This window comes from Protomyctophum bolini (genome assembly GCF_963924005.1).
Source record: "Protomyctophum bolini genome assembly, chromosome: 17".
Taxonomy (NCBI): Eukaryota; Metazoa; Chordata; class Actinopteri; order Myctophiformes; family Myctophidae; genus Protomyctophum; species Protomyctophum bolini.
In genome coordinates, this window is record NC_137878.1 from 40,892,065 (window position 1) to 40,912,055 (window position 19,991).

Consider the following 19,991-nt stretch of genomic DNA (forward strand, 5'->3'; position numbering starts at 1 on the left):
TATCTACTGGAGACGTGGTGTTTGTTCCACACAAAATGCTGCGTTCCAAAGTTCAGGAGACTTCGGGGAAAAAAGAAAAAATGCAATTCTCCTGAATGCTGCCTTCCTTCCTTCCTTCTGGGCATCGCATGGAGAGGAGAGGCATTTCTCTCATTTCTCTGGAGAGGGGCCGGCAGTCACTCAGTTGTTTTAACGGAAAGGGGTAAAAGGGCAGGGGCCCGAAGCCCCCTTTTTGATGTCTATGTGTGCACCACATGTATGGAATTCTTAACCTCCGGCGTGCGTCCCTTCCTTATAGTTTGGGGGAAACGCTTTCAACACGTTCCACAAATAGTCGCGAAAAATAGCCGGTTTATACGATCTTCACTATTTCTTTACACGGTGAATGTATGTATGTATGTATGTATGTATGTATGTATGTATGTATGTATGTATAGGCCTCGCGTGGTTAAGAGACCAAAGGGCTGTATTTTGCGTGTCTTATAAGTACCAGGTCTTATTCCCTATGACTTGAGTAAACTAAAGACCTGGAGGCGTGGTCAATGCTCTTTGGCCATTCCATGAGTGGCCAAAGAGCATTGATCACGCCTCCAGGTCTTTAGTTTACTCAAGTTATAGGGAATAAGACCTGGTACTTAAGACACGCAAAATACAGCCCCAATGTCACTTAACCCATTCTGACCGGGCACCCATTTTGGTGTTATAGCATCATGTTATGCTTTAGCTATTGAAAAACAGCAGATCGAAAGCTCATATCGCGCCACCGAGTGGCGCGATACGAGCTTGTAGGTCTGCTATTTTTGAAAAATCGAAGAACGACTGACATTTTTAGAATCTGATCTCAGGTCAGAATGGGTTCATCAGACCCAGTGTGTGTCCAGTGGAAACCTCGTATGAATCTGATCTCAGGTCAGAATGGGTTAAAGGTTAAATGGACTTTGGATTACTTTTGCAAACGTGTGGGTTGACATTTCCTGTTGCCTCTCATGTGCTTTTTTTTAAACACTTATGTGAAGTAAATACAGTTAAGACAGAAAATAAAAAAAATAAAAAAAGAAACAAACAGCTCTTCCTGGCGAGAAAAAACAAATGTACACCAGATAAGAAAACACCACAGATGAAGCATTCAAAAGCACTCTCAACCTTTTCCTGTGCAAAAAGAATTCAACACTTAAAAACATCCATCATAGAAACAAACCTCTTTCAATTTATTCAACCCGAAACCCCAAATCAGACAAAACCACACATGCAGGACAGTCCTGTTCATTCCTTTCTCTGAAACCCAGGTATTCATTAACCCATTCTGAACGGGAACACCTTTTGGTCTTAGCATCATGTTATGCTTTAGCTATTGGAAAAAAAAAGCAGATCTACAAGCTCATAGCGCGCCACTTGGTCTGCTATTTTTTTTTTATCGAAGAACGACTGACATTTTTAGAATCTGATCTCAGGTCAGAATGGGTCAATCAGACCAGTGTGTGTCCAGTGGAAACCTCGTATGAATCTGATCTCAGGTCAGAATGGGTTAAAAAGGTGCGAGGTGGGGGGGGGGGGGGCGAGTGGAGGAGGACGCTGCTATTGCTTGCACGCGGTGACAACAATACTGTCCGATTGTAAACACAAAGAACCCATTTATTAATATTACTATTATTACTGTACTCGGTCGATGGTGGAGTGGTTTTAATATTTAGTTCGACTCGCATGCAGACATTTTTAATATGGAGCGAACGTAAACGTACACGAGAGAACATCTAAAAAAATAAACCAATTTAGGGACCAACTAATGTCTAAATTAATGTAAAAAACATGTGGCCGATGAAACGCTTCAATAGGACAGGGTGGGGGGGGGGGGGGATGAAACGCTTCAATAGGACAGGGTGGGGGGGGGGTATATTGCTATGCGAGGGGGACAATTTTATGTAAAAAAAAAAAAAAAAAAAAAAGAACGATTTTTTTTGTGGAGGATGCTAGGATTTAGGAGAATCATACCTTGTTCATACCTTGATCAGCAGCCATTATTCTAAAAACGCTTGTACATGCGCGCACACACACACACACACACACACACACACACACACACACACACACACACTCAATAACCCTCCAGTGACAATCTGGGTGAAACATGGATGTTAGGGAGGGGAGACAGACAGGAGCACCGAAAAGTCTTATTATTAAAATATCCACATTTCCCCAAAATCCTCTGTGATACAGTGACGTGCGCGGTCCGACCGTCCCGCCCCGCTGGGGGGTGTGTGTGTGTGTGCGTGCGTGTGTGTGCTCTCATGAGGATGTGTAGGAGGACACAAGCAGGGCAGCTCTGTAAAAGGAGCTCTGCAGGCCCGGTTCCGCCCGGCCCGGCCCGGCATGTTTTTACATCCGTGCACAAACTAGTTCAACGGTTCTGTCCCGCCCCCCCGAACAGAACCTGGGTTATAACGGGGGGGGGGGGAGAGAGCCTCTGGAAGGCTGTCTGGAGAGAGAGGAGAGAGAGAGAGAGAGAGAGAGAGAAAGAGAGGTTCTACAGCACAGACCCAGAGGATGGAACAGTGAGAGCAGGGCGAGCGAGGAGGAGTGGTGAAACGAAACAAACAAAACCAAAAAATAATAATAATAACCCAAAAAACAATAAGAAAGCAGGAGTGGGGGTGGGGTGCACGTCGGCCAAAGTCTGTCGTCCGTTGCAAAGTGGCATGGCTTGGAGTTCCCAAGGTCACAGGTCAGGGGTCAAAGGGCAGGGTTTGGAGTTCCCAAGGTCACAGGTAAGGGGTCAAAGGGCAGGGTTTGGAGTTCCCAAGGTCACAGGTAAGGGGTCAAAGGGCAGGGTTTGAATGACTTGGGGTGGGGTGGTGGGGGGGGCGATTTGGGGGTCAGGAGCTGAATTCCAATTCCCCCAAAATCTGGGCCCCTCGCTCGCTCAGTCCAGCATGGCAGTGTCAGGGCGATACTGGTGAGAGAGATGTGACGATAATATATCGATCCAAACAGCTGCAGAGGTATCGATATGTCGTACGTATCGATATCGCATCGTGAACCCAATAATAGTTGAACGTATCGTCACATGAATGGCCTAATGATCGGTGACCTGCTGAAATGTGTGTGTGTCATTTCATAGGCCTCCATGTTGAGTTACAGTGTGTGTGTGAAGTCCGCTAAGATCACAAGGTCACATATTTGGGCAGGTCACCAATTTCACCGTCACACCGCCAACCGCCCGCATGCCGGTGAGTGACCGAAGGGTTTGGGGTAATTGGAACTTTTGGCTCAGTGGGCGTCGTCGCCAGTGGTGGAAAGTACTTTGAGGTATTTGCACTTGAGTACTTGCTATTTTAGATCTGCTATTTTCAATAGATTTTGTACTTTAAGTACATGTTGATGCCGATACTGTACTTTCACTTGTAACGAAGTAGTTCTAAATTGCAGTATTGGCACTTTTACTCGAGTACTTTTTCCACCACTGGTGTCATCATCACACCCTGTCGGCCGGCCCCGGGGGTTCAGAGGTCGTGAACTCTGAACCCCGGGGTTCAGAGGTCAGAGCCCCAGGGGGTTCAGAGGTCAGAGCCCCAGGGGGTTCAGAGGTCAGAGCCCCAGGGTTCAGAGGTCACGCTGACGTACTCCAGGGGTCTCTCCTCCGCCAGGCTGAAGGAGTAGCGGCCGTGGCTGTGGAGGGGAGGAGGGGGAGGGGCCGGGGCCGCCGCCGGGGGGGGGGGCAGGAGCGCCTGCTGCTCGAAGGAGCGCGAGAAGACGGCGCTGGCGGTGCGCGTCAGGCTGCTGAGGGCGCCGCCCGGCTTGGGCACCGATTGGCTGGAGGTGAGCGTCAGCCGCTTGATGGACAGCGAGTCTCCGCCGCCGCCCAGACGGCACTTCTTCATCATGGCCTTGGCGCCCAGGCTGGCCACGCTGCTGCTGCTGCCCCCGGTGGTCACTGTGATGCTGGGAGGAGGCACCGTGTGGTCAGCGGGCGTCGTGACCCCGCCCCCCGCCGCCGCTGCCCGGCCACACCCCCTCGTCCAGCTCCGAGATCTCCATCAGCTCGTCTGGAGAGCCCAGGTCCACAGCGTCTACAGACAGACAGGCAGACAGACATATGGACAGACATATGGACAGACAGACATATGGACAGACATATGGACAGACAGACATATGGACAGACAGACAGACATATGGACAGACAGACAGGAAGATAGACAGACAGACAGGAAGATAGACAGGCAGAGAGACAGACAGACAGTGGGAGAAAGTCAGACAGGATTGATAGTAGGCAGGGATAGAACCACTTTGTGCTCTGCTGACAGGAAGACTGTGAAAACCTCCATGTAAAATTGGTCAAATTTGGTCCAAAAATAATAAAGCTGATTCTAAATCCTGTTTCCCAGTTTCTGAGAAACTGGGGCTCCTAATTTGGTTTGTAATTAAGTATACAGGATTAAAACATGCCTGAACATGACAATATTAAGGTCTAATATTAATACGATTGTTTTTTTTTTTTTTAAATAATTTGTGGACCCCCAGAGGGGGTCAGGAGCCCACGGGTTGAGAACCCCTGATATAGGGCAGTGGTTCCTAAACATGTTCATGTCAAAGACCCCCAAATGGACACTCATTAGGCCCCCCGCGGACCCCCCATTTGAAGAGATAATGATGTCAGGGGACCCCCCTGAGACAAGATTTCTACGACTCTTAGCAGTGCTTCTCAAACCGTTTCATTTCAAAGACCCCCCAGTTTGACATGCATTAGTCTATACGGACCCCCATTTAATGGTATTTATATCTCTGGGACCCCCAATTTATATGGTAAAATCAATGTTAAATTAACCCATTCTGACCTGAGATCAGATTCTAAAAATGTCTTCTATACATCCTGACAGTTTTCTGAAAAAGCTATGTTTCTATGTCAGTGGTTCTTCGACTTTTCAAAAATAGCAGACCTACAAGCTCGTAGCGTGCCACTCGGTGGCGCGCTACGAGCTTGTAGGTCTGCTATTTTTCAATAGCTAAAGCATAACGTAATGCTAACACCAAAAGGGGTTCCCACCCAAAATGGGTTAACCAGTTAGGGTCCATTTGGTTCCACTCTCAAGAGTTACAGACCAATAAGGGTCCATATTTTGGTTCCAAACTATCATTTAGCTGGGGGGGGGGGGCCTGGAACTCCCTCAAGGACCCCCTGGGGGGTCCCCGGACCCCAGTTTGTGAACCGCTGATATAGAAGACAGCAGAACAGTCTAGGTCTATATCTATATATATATGCCATTGTCTTCCAGCAGGTGGCGCCCGTGGGCTGCCTAAACTCAGCCAACATTAATAATGGCAGCCACAGAAGGAGAAGGATCTCTGTATTCCAGACTGAGATTAAACCATTCCGGGCGGAAACCCCCTTTTTTTTTTGTAGTGTTTTAAGCGTTACGTTATACTTTTAAGCTATTGAAAAATTGCAGACCTACAAAGCTCGTAGCGCGCCACGAGCTTTGTAGGTCTGCAATTTTTTGGAAAAGTCGTGAAAATGTGGCGCAAATCTTTGAATATATATATTCTTTCAGAGCGAACGTTTTAAAATCTGGGGGGGGGGGGGGGTGTCCCCTGGAACAACATATTTTCAGATGGGGGTCGGCAGCCCAATTACATAAACATGTTTTGGGTCATTGACATGAAAATGCGCGCTACGAGCTTGTAGGTCTGCTAATTTTGAAAAAAATCGAAGAACGACTGAAAGAAAACTGTCTAACTGCCCACAGCCCTCCTATATATGAGACACAGACTGAGTAGAAAGAAATCGTGCCATTTTATCATGATTATTAGTGAGGACCTGTTATATGAAGATAGGTTGAGAAGTGGTCCTTTTAAGAGTGTGTACCAGGTTGTAAAGGAGCAACTTGGACACTCAGGCATGAAGGAAGCATGAGTTCAAGTCCGTTGCTCTCCCCTTGTCCCCCATATATGGGGACTAGGTTGGTCTCCCCTTGTCCCCCATATATGGGGACTAGGTTGGTCTCCCCTTGTCCCCCATATATGGGGACTAGGCTGGTCTCCCCTTGTCCACCATATATGGGGACTAGGTTGGTCTCCCCTTGTCCCCCATATATGGGGACTAGGTTGGTCTCCCCTTGTCCCCCATATATGGGGACTAGGTTGGTCTCCCCTTGTCCCCCATATATGGGGACTAGGTTGGTCTCCCCTTGTCCCCCATATATGGGGACTAGGTTGGCGGAGGGTGTGTAGAGCCCAGGATCACATTAGATGATTGACACAGGGGTGAAAAATGAGTTACAAAATCGTGGGATAAAAAATATAATAATAAAAATAAAAATAAAGAGTGTGTACAGTACCAGGGCCTACTGGAGACGACATCACTACTACCCACAATCCCTCCAAGAGAGTACAAATACAAAAACGCACTATTCAAAAGTCGTTTATGTAGGAATAAAGGAGGCTCGGACAGTCACTGCTCCGAGCCGAGGTCGTCAGCAAAATGACCGTCAGACCAATAATAGTGTCATTGCGGTCATGGTTAGGTCAGGGTTCGAGGTAGGTCGTCAGACCAATAATAGTGTCATTGCGGTCATGGTTAGGTCAGGGTTCGAGGTAGGTCGTCAGACCAATAATAGTGTCATTGCGGTCATGGTTAGGTCAGGGTTCGAGGTAGGTCGTCAGACCAATAATAGTGTCATTGCGGTCATGGTTAGGTCAGGGTTCGAGGTAGGTCGTCAGACCAATAATAGTGTCATTGCGGTCATGGTTAGGTTAGGGTTCGAGGTAGGTCGTCAGACCAATAATAGTGTCATTGCGGTCATGGTTAGGTCAGGGTTCGAGGTAGGTCGTCAGACCAATAATAGTGTCATTGCGGTCATGGTTAGGTTAGGGTTCGAGGTAGGTCGTCAGACCAGTAATAAGTGTCATTGCGGTCATGGTTAGGTTAGGGTTCGAGGTAGGTCTTCAGACCAATAATAGTGTCATTGCGGTCATGGTTAGGTTAGGGTTCGAGGTAGGTCTTCAGACCAGTAATAGTGTCATTGCGGTCATGGTTAGGTTAGGGTTCGAGGTAGGTCTTCAGACCAGTAATAGTGTCATTGCGGTCATGGTTAGGTTAGGGTTCGAGGTAGGTCTTCAGACCAGTAATAGTGTCATTGCGGTCATGGTTAGGTTAGGGTTCGAGGTAGGTCTTCAGACCAATAATAGTGTCATTGCGGTCATGGTTAGGTTAGGGTTCGAGGTAGGTCTTCAGACCAGTAATAGTGTCATTGCGGTCATGGTTAGGTTAGGGTTCGAGGTAGGTCTTCAGACCAGTAATAGTGTCATTGCGGTCATGGTTAGGTTAGGGTTCGAGGTAGGTCTTCAGACCAGTAATAGTGTCATTGCGGTCATGGTTAGGTTAGGGTTCGAGGTAGGTCTTCAGACCAGTAATAGTGTCATTGCGGTCATGGTTAGGTTAGGGTTCGAGGTAGGTCTTCAGACCAATAATAGTGTCATTGCGGTCATGGTTAGGTTAGGGTTCGAGGTAGGTCTTCAGACCAATAATAGTGTCATTGCGGTCATGGTTAGGTTAGGGTTCGAGGTAGGTCTTCAGACCAATAATAGTGTCATTGCGGTCATGGTTAGGTTAGGGTTCGAGGTAGGTCTTCAGACCAATAATAGTGTCATTGCGGTCATGGTTAGGTTAGGGTTCGAGGTAGGTCTTCAGACCAATAATAGTGTCATTGCGGTCATGGTTAGGTTAGGGTTCGAGGTAGGTCTTCAGACTAATAATAGTGTCATTGCGGTCATGGTTAGGTCAGGGTTCGAGGTAGGTCGTCAGACCAATAATAGTGTCGGAAACTGAAGCCTGCAGTCGACACGGACCCTCGCAGTACAGTACCACAGGAAAAGGCCCTGGACGGAGTCTTCACGAGGACGCTACGAATGGCACTCTATGGGGACCTGCCACGGCTCACAGACAAAGTCAGATAGAGAGCGAAGGATGAGGCTGGCAGGGCACTGTGTCAGGCACCCAGAACTAGAGGCTGGCAGGGCACTGTGTCAGGCATTTAGAACTAGAGGCAAGACAATCGACTCCTATGGGAGCCAACCACAGGGCAACAGCTTGGCGGACAACACTGCAGAGCTCAAGAACCTGACATTGTGGAGGGCAGCGATCCAGGAAATCCCCGAGTTGGTGTTGGCTAGACCTCACTCTGCAGTATAACTATCTAACTAACTCATTATGCACTGTAGGAATAGTTACAGGGGCCGTTTGTGCCCGTTTCTATTAATTAACTCAATCAAATGATCAAAGAAAAGACATGATATATCATTATGCGTCAGTTAGGCAGAGGTTTAGATTTTGTAAGGATGTGAAGCAAAAGATCCCAAAAGCAGCAGCGAGGTCAGAGGTTAGAGGTCAGAGGTCAGTGAATGAGTGGCGCGGAGAGGAAGTGCAGACCGTGCGATTAGAGAGGGTGGAAGACCCCGTCGCCAATTTAAGGCTCATTCATAGTCTGGATTTTCACCACCGGAGGGGTGGTCACCTCACCACCGGAGGGGTGGTCACCTCACCACCGGAGGGGTGGTCACCTCTCCACCGGAGGGGTGGTCACCTCACCACCGGAGGGGTGGTCACCTCACCACCGGAGGGGTGGTCACCTCACCACCGGAGGGGTGGTCACCTCACCACCGGAGGGGTGGTTACCTCTCCACCGGAGGGGTGGTCACCTCACCACCGGAGGGGTGGTCACCTCACCACCGGAGCGGTGGTGGTCACCTCACCACCGGAGGGATGGTCACCTCACCACCGGAGAGGTGGTCACCTCACCACCGGAGCGGTGGTGGTCACCTCACCACCTCAGCGGTGGTCACCTCACCACCGGAGCGGTGGTGGTCACCTCACAACCTCAGCGGTGGTCACCTCACCACCAAACATCCAGACTATGAATGAGCCTTAAAGGACCACTTCACCACTTTTCAACCTATCTTCATATAATAGGTCCTCACTAATAATCGTGAAAAAATGGCGCAATTCTTTTCTACTCTGTCTGTGTCTCATATAGGAGGGCTGTGGGGCAGTTCAGAAACCGTCTTCCAGTGACATCATCGATGGGGAATACATACTTTTTCATGATTATTAGTGAGGACCTGTTATATGAAGATAGGTTGAAAAGTGGTGAAGTGGTCCTTTAAGGGGGGAGCGGGGGAGAAAGAGTCACCATGCAGTCAGTGTTGCTTTTAGACCACGCCTCCACACATGGTTACCTAATGGTTTACCCCGGCAGGGGCGGGGCTAGGGAGAGGAGGAGAGGGAGGGGGGATGGGGGGGGGGGGTCAGGGGCGGGGCCCTAGTACTGGCTCCTCCCCGCGGAGGCCGGCCCCCCACCACCGGAACCCTCGTTCTCCACCATCCGCCTGACGGACTTCTGCCTGCGGACCTCCTGATGCCCCCGGGCTCCGCCTCCTCCTCCTCCCCCTCCCCCGGTGCTGGGGAGGTCGTGGTGGGCGTGGCCCGCCTCCGAGGCTCCGCCCCCTCCTCCCATCATCATCAGCGTCATCTCCAGGTCGCCGCGGCCGTCGGAGCGCGGCCGCATGAGCGCCGAGTCTCCGTTGGCCATGCCGCCGCCGCCGGGCGCCACGCCCCCCACCGCCACGCCCGTCACGCTGATCTCGGGGATGAGGCCGCCGCAGCCGCCACCGGCGCCCCCTAGTGGAGGCTCGCCGTCTATGCTCACCTCCTGGGACTCTGGTTGGTTGGTGGGATATGGCGGAGGTGGTGGGCGGAGCCAAGGGACAGCACATATATGGACAACATGTTGAAACACACACAGACGAGACGGGGGACGATTGTGGCGCACACACACACACACAGACACAGACACAGACACAGACACAGACACAGACACACACACACACACACACACACACAGACACACACACAGACACAGACACAGACACAGACACAGACACAGACACAGACACAGACACAGACACAGACACACACACACACACACACACACACACAGGCACAGACACAGACACACACACACACACACACACACACACACACACACACACACACACACACACACACACACACACACACACACACACACACACACACACACAGACACAGACACAGACACAGACACAGACACAGACACACAGACACACACACACACACACACACACACACACACAGACACAGACACAGACACAGACACAGACACACACACACACACACACACGCACACACACAGACACACACACACAGACACACACACGACAAGACCACAGCAACACAAGAATGAAAGAAAAGACACAGACACAGACACAGACACAGACACAGACACACACACACACAGACACACACACACACACACACAGGGAAACGATGTCATGATGGCAGCAAAATGAAAAGACAAAAATAAATCATATTTTTGAGTCAGACTAATAACTGAGAAAGACACACAATAAGACAAGAAGCACCACATGATGAAGATGATGATGATGTGATGATACATTCACTTTATAGTCGTCCCCCCCCCCCCCCCCCCCGGCATTATCCCATTCTGACCTGAGATCAGATTCTAAAAATGTCTGTTTGGAAAAAGACAGTTTTCTGAAAAAAAAAAAAGTTTCTATAATGTCAGTCGTTCTTCGATTTTTCAAAAAATAGCAGACCTACAAGCTCGTAGCGCGCCACTCGGTGGCGCGCTACGAGCTTGTTAGATCTGCTATTTTTCAATAGCTAAAGTATAACATAATGTTATAACACCAAAATTGGGTTCCTGCCCAGAATGGGTTAATGTCTAATTGCGTTAATCTTCTCAACCAGCTGTGCACAGCACACACACACACACACACACACACACACACACAGCAGAAAAGGTCTCGGGTCGTTATTATCGCTCTAGACGAGCCATCCTGAGGTGAATTAATTAATTAACCCCTTTGGGGGCCGTTTTAAAATAGCAGATCTACAAGCTCGTACTCGCGCAGCACCGAGTGCCGCGCTAATAAGATGTTTGAGAACGACTGACATAGAAACATGAAACAGCTTCTATCCCACAGCGGGATAGTTTGCACTCAATGCTGCTAAAGAAAATGATTCTGTTGCTGCGACACATTTTAGTTTTCTCTGCTATAGAGCACCGAAGTCCTGACGTAACTCGCTCATCCCTTCGCTTCCCCTGGTTCGCGGAAGTAATTTCTCTATGGAGAATAACATGGGGTGATCTTAATATCGTCTACTATAAGCGTCGTGGTCCAAAAATAAACAAGCTGTCTCTGCGTTATTGTCAGGGAGGTGTCTCTGTATCGTTTGCAACAGTCAGTCACTCATATATGATACAGTCTGCTTCTAGCGAAAATCTAACTAATTCAGCAGCAGTAACATTAGCGTTTTCTCTCAGTCAGTTGATTCTTCATATCCATATGAGTGAAGCGGCCGGGGTGACATGTTCATTTTTCAAACACAGTTGTTATATGAGGCGATCTCAAATCGCCTCAATGGGGATTTCAATGCAACTAAACAAATACATGAACCTGGGGACTGACGCCCTCTACTGACAGTGACGTCAGACTTCGGTGCTCCATAAGGGTTTGTTGAGCGATAACAGCTAAAAAGTACATGTTTGTGCATTAGTGCCACAGCTACAGGGGTTGTGCAATAACAAATAGTCATGTGTGTTTTGTTTTAGCTTGTATGCTGTTTTGTGATCAGATGCACTGATTGGTTGGCACTTTTAATGTCGTTGTACACGTTGCAATGACAAATAAAGATCTATTCTATCTATCTCTATGAGGTTTATTCAGCTATATAGCATCATGTTATGCTTTAGCTATTGAGAAATAGCAGATCTACAAGCTCGTAGCGCACCACCGAGTGGCGCGCTACGAGCTTGTAGGTCTGCTATTTTTGAAAAATCGAAGAACGACTGACATTTTTTTAGAATCTGATCTCAGGTCAGAATGGGTTAAGGGGTGTTATCGGCACAAGATGAAACCCAGTCATTGGAATCTGATCTCAGGTCAGAATGGGTTAAGGGGTATTATCGGCACAAGATGAAACCCAGTCATTAGCCTCCATCTGATAGCTATAATTTAACTGCCTTTTCAGCCCCCCCCGCGAGGGGGAAGGGGGAGCCTCTCTCTCTCTGCCTCATTCTTTTCGCGTCTAAATTTAGGATTCGGCAAAATAGCCGATCTACAAGCTCACTTGAGTTTGTAGATCGGCTATTTTCAGTCGACTGAAACTAGACTAAAACACCAAGACATTCCAGGTGACTAAAATGTGACTAATAAACACTGATATTACGGACACACACACACACACACACACACACACACACACACACGATAATGAGATGGACATGAGATGGATGGACGAACGAACGAAGAGTGATCCAAATGTTCCCATGACGTGCTGTCCATTTAGGAGGAGGAGGGGTGGGGGGGGGCGGGGAGGGGTGTCTTCAAGGGCCCATTTAGTGCTCCACACTTCAGCCAAATTAACCTCATCAGACGTGGAACAGTATATGTCCGACGTCTCTCCAGTCTGTGAGAGCAGCATCTCTCTCTCTCTCTCTCTCTCTCTCTCTCGCCTTTGTGTTTGGTACCCGTTGGCCTGTGTGTGTGTGTGTGATGGACAGTGTGTGTGTGTGTGTGTGTGTGTGTGTGTGTGCATGTGCGTGTGTGTGTGTGCGTACCATGTCTCTTCCAGCGGTGACCCCTGATGGACAGTGTGTGTGTGTGTGTGTGTGTGTGTGTGCGTACCATGTCTCTTCCAGCGGTGACCCCTGATGGACAGTGTGTGTGTGTGTGTGTGTGTACCGTGTCTCTTCCAGCGGTGACCCCTGATGGACAGTGTGTGTGTGTGTGTGTGTGTGTGTGTGTGTGTGTGTGTGTACCGTGTCTCTTCCAGCGGTGACCCCTGATGGACAGTGAGGTCACGGCGTTGCGGCTGATGCGTGACGAGGTGGGCGTGATGTCCACCTGGATGGAGCGCGCCCGCTCCTTGTTCCTCTTCAGGTTCACGCCCTGAAGGGACGACCGGATGGCGTTGCCCACCTACACACACACACACACACACACACACACACACACACACAGCGCCGTTAGCCCTTTTTCAACGGTTTTCTTAGTTTTAAGGGAAACTGTGGTAGAATTGCAATATTACACGAGAGCGTGTGGTTTAAGGTGATTATTGCCACGACAGGGATGCGGTCAGGAACGAGGCGTAGCATCACAATACAACAGGTTGTTTCGAGGAAGCAAAACCCTCCTGTTTGTGTACAAAGCCCTCAATGGGCTGGCCCCCTCCTACATCACTGACCTCCTATCCTATCCCCTCCTCTACCAGGACCCTCAGGTCAGCAGACAGAGGTCTCTTAGGGGTTCCGCACACAAAGAAGAGTCTCAGGGGCGACCGCGCCTTTGCCGTCTCAGCCCCCACACTCAGTGGAACAGAATCCCCCTTGCGGTTAGGTCTGCGCCCTCCGTTGAGTCTTTTAAATCACATTTTTATATTCACAAGCTTTTCCACCACCAACACACCTTTTCATTTAGACTATTCTGTCCTATTTTTCTGTTGTTTTATTATTGACGTCTTCTGCACTGTATTATATTGCATTGCATTGTATTTGTGAAGCACTTTGGTACAATGAGAGTTGTTTTTAAATGTGCTATATAAATAAATTAGATTAGATTTGATTTGAAGCAATCTGATTGGTTGAAACAGCCTTCTAGCCGTGGTTCAAACCAGCACTGTTCACCACCTATAATCAAGACAAAGAATTCAGCCGCTCTGTTCTCCCAGAGCGCTATAGCAGACTCGGTGGCTATATGCTAGCTATAGTTTCTTGGGACATTTGTGGTCGTAGTGACTACATCTGTCATTAAAAGAAATATGTTTTTTCAGCCATTTTCGTGGTTTTAAGGGTAACTGTTGTATAATTACACTGGAGGGTGTGTTTTAACGTGATGCCTGTGATGCTGCAGGGACGAGTCCACAGGGCGAGTTCCCAAAGCAACGCAGAAGTAAACTAACTGCCAGACAGACGTCTCATGTTTTTGGGCCTAAAAGTACGTGTTATTGTTGTTGGGGCTGAGCCTCGGGGGGCCCAGTTAGGCCTCAGTCAGGGCCCAGTCAGTGCCCAGTCAGGGCCCAGGTAGGGCCCAGTCAGGGCCCAGTCAGGGCTCAGTCAGGGCCCAGTCAGGGCCCAGTCAGGGCCCAGTCAGGGCCCAGTCAGGGCCCAGTCAGGGCCCAGCCAGGGGCGTTAATCCCACCTGATTATTGACATGCTTTGCATTCTGCAGCGTTAAGTGGTATAATCCCTGAGGTTGAGCGAGCGGAGCGGAGCGGGGATTGAACCTAAGCTCTCACACAGCCCTGCTACACGGGGGGGAGGGGCAAGGTGCAGCGCACCCCCCACACCAATTACAGCCAGGCTCAGTGTCTCTCTCTCTCTCTCTCGTGCACCGTGCGTTTACTCCTCGTAGCGCGCCACTCGGTGCCGCGCTATGAGCTTGTAGTTGTAGATCTGCTATTTTTCGATAGCTAAAGCATAACGTAACTCTTAAAAACACCAAAAGGGGGTTCCCGTGGCCCAGAACGGGTTAACCCGGCCGGCGTGCGGTCAGGGTTACGACACACATCAGGCGGTTTCCACACAGACAGAAGCCGTTGTGGTGAACTGACTGAGTTGTGGCGCAATTAGGTAAATGTGTTTAAGCTATTTCAGCTGTTTGTGTTTAAATGCCCCGCGCGCGTGTGTGACACAAGAAGAATCTTATTGGATTATCAGTCCAGGGTTGTGTCAGAGGAATTGGACCTTGGTCTCATAAAGGTACCGGAGCCCCCCGAGACTCCCGAGCCTCGGCCAGAACAACAACACATACCTTTTAGGCCCGGAAAACCCAGAAAAGGCGTCATTATGTCGTATATTACATGGTACCCACCAGCAGGGTTAGGGTCAAAGGTCACAGTATGACGGTCACATGGTACCCTGCACCAGCAGTGCCCCAGGGTTAGGGTCAAAGGTCACAGTATGAAGGTCACATGGTACCCTGCACCAGCAGTGCCCCAGGGTTAGGGTCAAAGGTCACAGTATGAAGGTCACATGGTACCCACCAGCAGTGCTTCTGGGAGGAGTTCTAGCTGGGCTCGGTACAGGACGTCATCCAGCGCTTTGAACCCGGCGTCCACCTCACCGTTACATCTGTGCACACACACACACACACACACACACACACAGTTTGAATGCTTTTTTTTTTTCTAAATGTTTATTTTACAGACAGTAGGCTGACATGAAATGGGGAGAGAGATGGGGGGGGGAGGGGGGGGGGGGAGAGAGGCAGATAAAGGCCATCGGGTTCGGGAGTCGAACCCGCGGCACACTGCATGCGTGCGTGCATGCGTGCGTGCGTACGTGCGTACGTGCGTGCGTGCGTGCGTGCGTGCGTGCGTACGTGCGTACGTGCATGCCTGCGTGCGTGCGTGCGTACGCGTCTGTCCAAGTGTAAAGCAGCTTGCAGAACGCTGCTTCATCTCCCTGGATTCAGACGAGGTGTTTTCATGACAGACGTTAGTGTCATGTGACCCACGTCGACCTTGAATGTGTTCCTGTTTTGTCGCTTATTATACGTTATATTTATTTCTTTATTTTTAGGATAAGCCCCTCGTGTTGTCCAGCGAGTGGTTTTCGAGGGGGGGGTCGGTCGTCAGTCAGAGCAAACAATGGCAGGAAAACAAATCGACAATAACATGAGGGCTCTCACTGCGTGTGTGTGTGTACTCACAGAGCGTAGTGGATCCCTGTGTGTGTGTGTGTGTGTGTGTGTGTGTGTGTGTGTGGTACTCACAGAGCGTAGTGGTGTGTGTGTGTGTGTGTGTGTGTGTACTCACAGAGGCGTAGTGGTGTGTGTGTGTGTACTCACAGAGCGTAGTGGATCCCGGTGTAGTGTGTGTGTGTGTGTGGTGTGTGTCCGTGTGTGTGCATGGTACTCACAGAGCGTAGTGGATCCCTGTGTGTGTGTGTGTGTGTGTGTGTGTGTGTGTGTGTGTGGGTGCGTGTACTTACAGAGCGTAGTGGATCCCGGTGGTGTGTGTGTGTGTGTGCGTGTGTGTGTGTGTGTGTGTGTGTGTGGTACTCACAGAGCGTAGTGATGTGTGTGTGTGTGTGTGTGGTGTGTGTGTGTGTGTGTGTGTGTGTGTGTGTGTGTGTGTGTGTGTGTGCTCACAGAGCGTAGTGGATCCCGGTGTGTGTCGTGTGTGTGTGTGTGTGTGTGTGTGTGTGTGTGTGTGTGTGTGACTGTGTGTGTGTGTGTGTGTGTGTGTGTGTGTGTGTGTGTGTGTGTGTGGTGTGTGTGTGTGTGTGTGTGTGTGTGTGTGTACTCACAGAGCGTAGTGGATCCCGGTGATCAGCTGAACCAGGAACTCAGACGTGACGGTCATCCTGGTGTTCAGACCCTTGTACTGGCGGAGCTGTTGCCGCGGGTAACCGCATATACACACCCTGGAGAGCGCAGCCAATCAGAAGAGGGGGACAGGGAGAGAGGTTGTCAGCTAAATATATATTACGTGTGATTGTCAGAATTAACCCATTTTGTGGGAGAGAGAGGTGGGGGTGGGGAATTGCACCACTCAGTTCACACGGGTGTGATTTTTTTACCAGCAAACACATTGAATATTATTTTTTTTATGACTTATCTTCCCCCCCCCCCCCCCCCCCCACAAGCTTTTTTCACGAACTATTTATTTAACTACATTGCAAAAGTAGCATTACTTTTCATGTAAAAAATGACTTAATTTCTGTGCAACAACTGTAAACATGCTTTAATTTCATGTTTATTTAAACCTATAACCAAAATGGGGTTAATGCATTGAATAGTCTGTCGAGTCGTGCATTGAAACGCGTCGCTTACGATGAGTCACAACGCGACAGGCCGTCGCGAGAGCTTGGCAGAATGGCTGTGTTTGGCACACCACTCCGCTGTACTCCGGAGTATAACGTCTGGCAGAGTTTCAGGATGAGAAACCAGATTAAATCTTCCATGCTCTCCCCCGGAATCGTTAACCCATTCTGAACGGGAACCCATTTTGGTGTTATAGCATCATGTCATGCTTTAGCTATTGAAAAATAGCAGATCTACAAGCTCATAGCGCGCCAACGAGTGGCGCGCTATGAGCTTGTAGGTCTGCTATTTTTGAAAAATCGAAGAACGACTGACATTTTTAGAATCTGATCTCAGGTCAGAATGGGTTAATCAGACCAGTGTGTGTCCAGTGGAAAACCTGGTATGAATCTGATCTCAGGTCAGAATGGGTTAATCAGACCAGTGTGTGTCCAGTGGAAACCTCGTATGAATCTGATCTCAGGTCAGAATGGGTTAATCAGACCAGTGTGTGTCCAGTGGAAACCTCGTATGAATCTGATCTCAGGTCAGAATGGGTTAATCAGACCAGTGTGTGTCCAGTGGAAACCTTGTATGAATCTGATCTCAGGTCAGAATGTGTTAATCAGACCAGTGTGTGTCCAGTGGAAACCTCGTATGAATCTGATCTCAGGTCAGAATGGGTTAAGACAGACCGGCCAAAAGCTGCCCCCCAGAAGAAGAACAGATTAAAGTGTAATCTCTTACATGGTTTCACTCGGTAGTCGATATCACTTCCTCGTGGTGGTATTCATTGTGTGCTCATTAAAACAGTTTAAGAGCCATTTAAACGTCAAGACTAGGGATGCACCGAAAGGGAAATTCTTGGTCGAAACCGAATACCGAATATAGGAGACAGTTGACCGAAAACCGAATACGATTAATATTATATATATTTTTTTCTACCATTGCTGGCATGGCCGTACCTTAAAGCTACCTGATTTATGGCAAAACTTAACTTAAATAATAATCACTATTATGGGTCCATAAAACATTCATTCAGCTCTTTTGAATGCATTAATTGCATACACTATTCGGTGATATATTTTCTGCCTATTTGGGCCGAAACCGAATAGGCCGAAAATGCGTTTTTAGCCATTTTCTGCCGAATATTTTCTGCCGAAATATTTTCTGCCGAATATTTTCTGCGGTCGAATATTCGGTGCATCACTAGTCAATACGTCTAATTGCTGAAAACAGCCGATCTGCAACCAAGTGTAAAAAGACTTATACTGGATCTCCACTTCCTAACATTTTAGTCTAGTTTTTATTTGTCGACGAAATTGTCACTATATTTAGTCTTAGTTTTAGTCATCGTAGCTTAGTTTTCATTTAGTTTCCATTTGTTTTTGTCAGTGAAAATAGGTAGTCGACGAACATTTTTCGACGAAAACAACAATGGTGTGCACGTGTGTGTGTGTGTGTGTGTGTGTGTGTGTGTCACTGTGTGTGTGCGTGTGTGTGTGTGTGTGTGTGTGTGTGTGAGACCTGGAGCTCAGCTGACACAGGGACTGCAGTGAAGACGAGGTCATGTAACTCAGAGCAGCGTTGTAGCACAGCAGGAGGAAGGTGAGGACCTCGAACCTGAGACACACACACACACACACACACACACACACACACACACACACACACACACACACACACACCTCTGTTAATTAGGGTGGCCATAATGGGGTTAATATCACAGGCAGACTCTTCACATACTCTTTGAGGCAGCGGTGGCCGAACGGTTTGCGGAGCGGTCTTGATATCGGAAGGTCGCTATAGTTCGTATCCCCGGACCGACACGTTAAAATTACCACCGCTGAAGTGCCCTTTGAGCAAGGCATTGAACCCCTACCATGAAATGTTCTATGAGCAGGGCCTGGCTGTAAACAAGTTCTTGAGCTTAGTCCAGTTACCCTGGGTAAACATAGTACCTTTCCTTTCCTTAGTCCAGTTACCCTGGGTAAACATGGTACCTTTCCTTTCCTTAGTCCAGTTACCCTGGGTAAACATGGTACCTTTCCTTTCCTTAGTCCAGTTACCCTGGGTAAACATAGTACCTTTCCTTTCCTTAGTCCAGTTACCCTGGGTAAACATAATACCTTTCCTTTCCTTAGTCCAGTTACCCTGGGTAAACATGGTACCTTTCCTTTCCTTAGTCCAGTTACCCTGGGTAAACATGGTACCTTTCCTTTCCTTAGTCCAGTTACCCTGCAGGGTAAACATAGTACCTTTCCTTTCCTTAGTCCAGTTACCCTGGGTAATCATAATGTACCTTACCTTTCCTTAGTCCAGTTACCCTGGGTAAACATAGTACCTTTCCTTTCCTTAGTCCAGTTACCCTGGGTAAACATAGTACCTTTCCTTTCCTTAGTCCAGTTACCCTGGGTAAACATAGTACCTTTCCTTTCCTTAGTCCAGTTACCCTGGGTAAACATAGTACCTTTCCTTTCCTTAGTCCAGTTACCCTGGGTAAACATGGTACCTTTCCTTTCCTTAGTCCAGTTACCCTGGGTAAACATGGTACCTTTCCTTTCCTTAGTCCAGTTACCCTGGGTAAACATGGTACCTTTCCTTTCCTTAGTCCAGTTACCCTGGGTAAACATAGTACCTTTCCTTTCCTTAGTCCAGTCACCCTGGGTAAACATAGTACCTTTCCTTTCCTTAGTCCAGTTACCCTGCAGGGTAAACATAGTACCTTTCCTTTCCTTAGTCCAGTTACCCTGGGTAAACATAGTACCTTTCCTTTCCTTAGTCCAGTCACCCTGGGTAAACATAGTACCTTTCCTTTCCTTAGTCCAGTTACCCTGCAGGGTAAACATAGTACCTTTCCTTTCCTTAGTCCAGTTACCCTGGGTAAACATAGTACCTTTCCTTTCCTTAGTCCAGTTACCCTGGGTAAACATAGTACCTTTCCTTTCCTTAGTCCAGTTACCCTGGGTAAACATAGTACCTTCCTTTAAATGCTTAAACATGTAGCTAGGTGTAATGTTTGAGACCACAGAAGACATGTAAATATGAAATAAATGCCGTTTCTCTGCAAGACATTACTCTATAAGCCATATCTCCTAAACCGGTGGGTCAAACTGAACAACCAAGATGTCCAT

General features: G+C 48.5%; 1 protein-coding gene and 1 pseudogene across 3 annotated transcripts in view; both read right to left on the reverse strand.

The window, feature by feature from the left end:
* Nucleotides 1–1,962: 1,962 nt before the first annotated feature.
* Nucleotides 1,963–6,351, reverse strand: LOC308331781 (hyccin-like; annotated as a pseudogene). Its single transcript has 2 exons — nt 6,330–6,351; nt 1,963–4,064 (listed from the first exon to the last, which is right to left on the reverse strand). The product of its transcript is annotated as a hyccin-like (transcript).
* LOC308332367 (hyccin-like) overlaps nt 3,911–19,991 on the reverse strand; it is a 46,424-nt gene continuing 30,343 nt past the window's right edge. For both annotated transcript variants that reach the window (XM_080788239.1, XM_080788238.1), the window contains exons 7-12: nt 18,385–18,480; nt 16,362–16,478; nt 15,095–15,182; nt 12,873–13,032; nt 9,226–9,706; nt 3,911–4,064 (exon numbers count right to left, since the gene is read on the reverse strand). In XM_080788239.1, the coding sequence (XP_080644365.1) occupies nt 9,309–9,706; nt 12,873–13,032; nt 15,095–15,182; nt 16,362–16,478; nt 18,385–18,480 (859 nt within the window). In that variant the 3' untranslated portion in view covers nt 3,911–4,064; nt 9,226–9,308. The remainder of the gene's footprint in view (nt 4,065–9,225; nt 9,707–12,872; nt 13,033–15,094; nt 15,183–16,361; nt 16,479–18,384; nt 18,481–19,991) is intronic.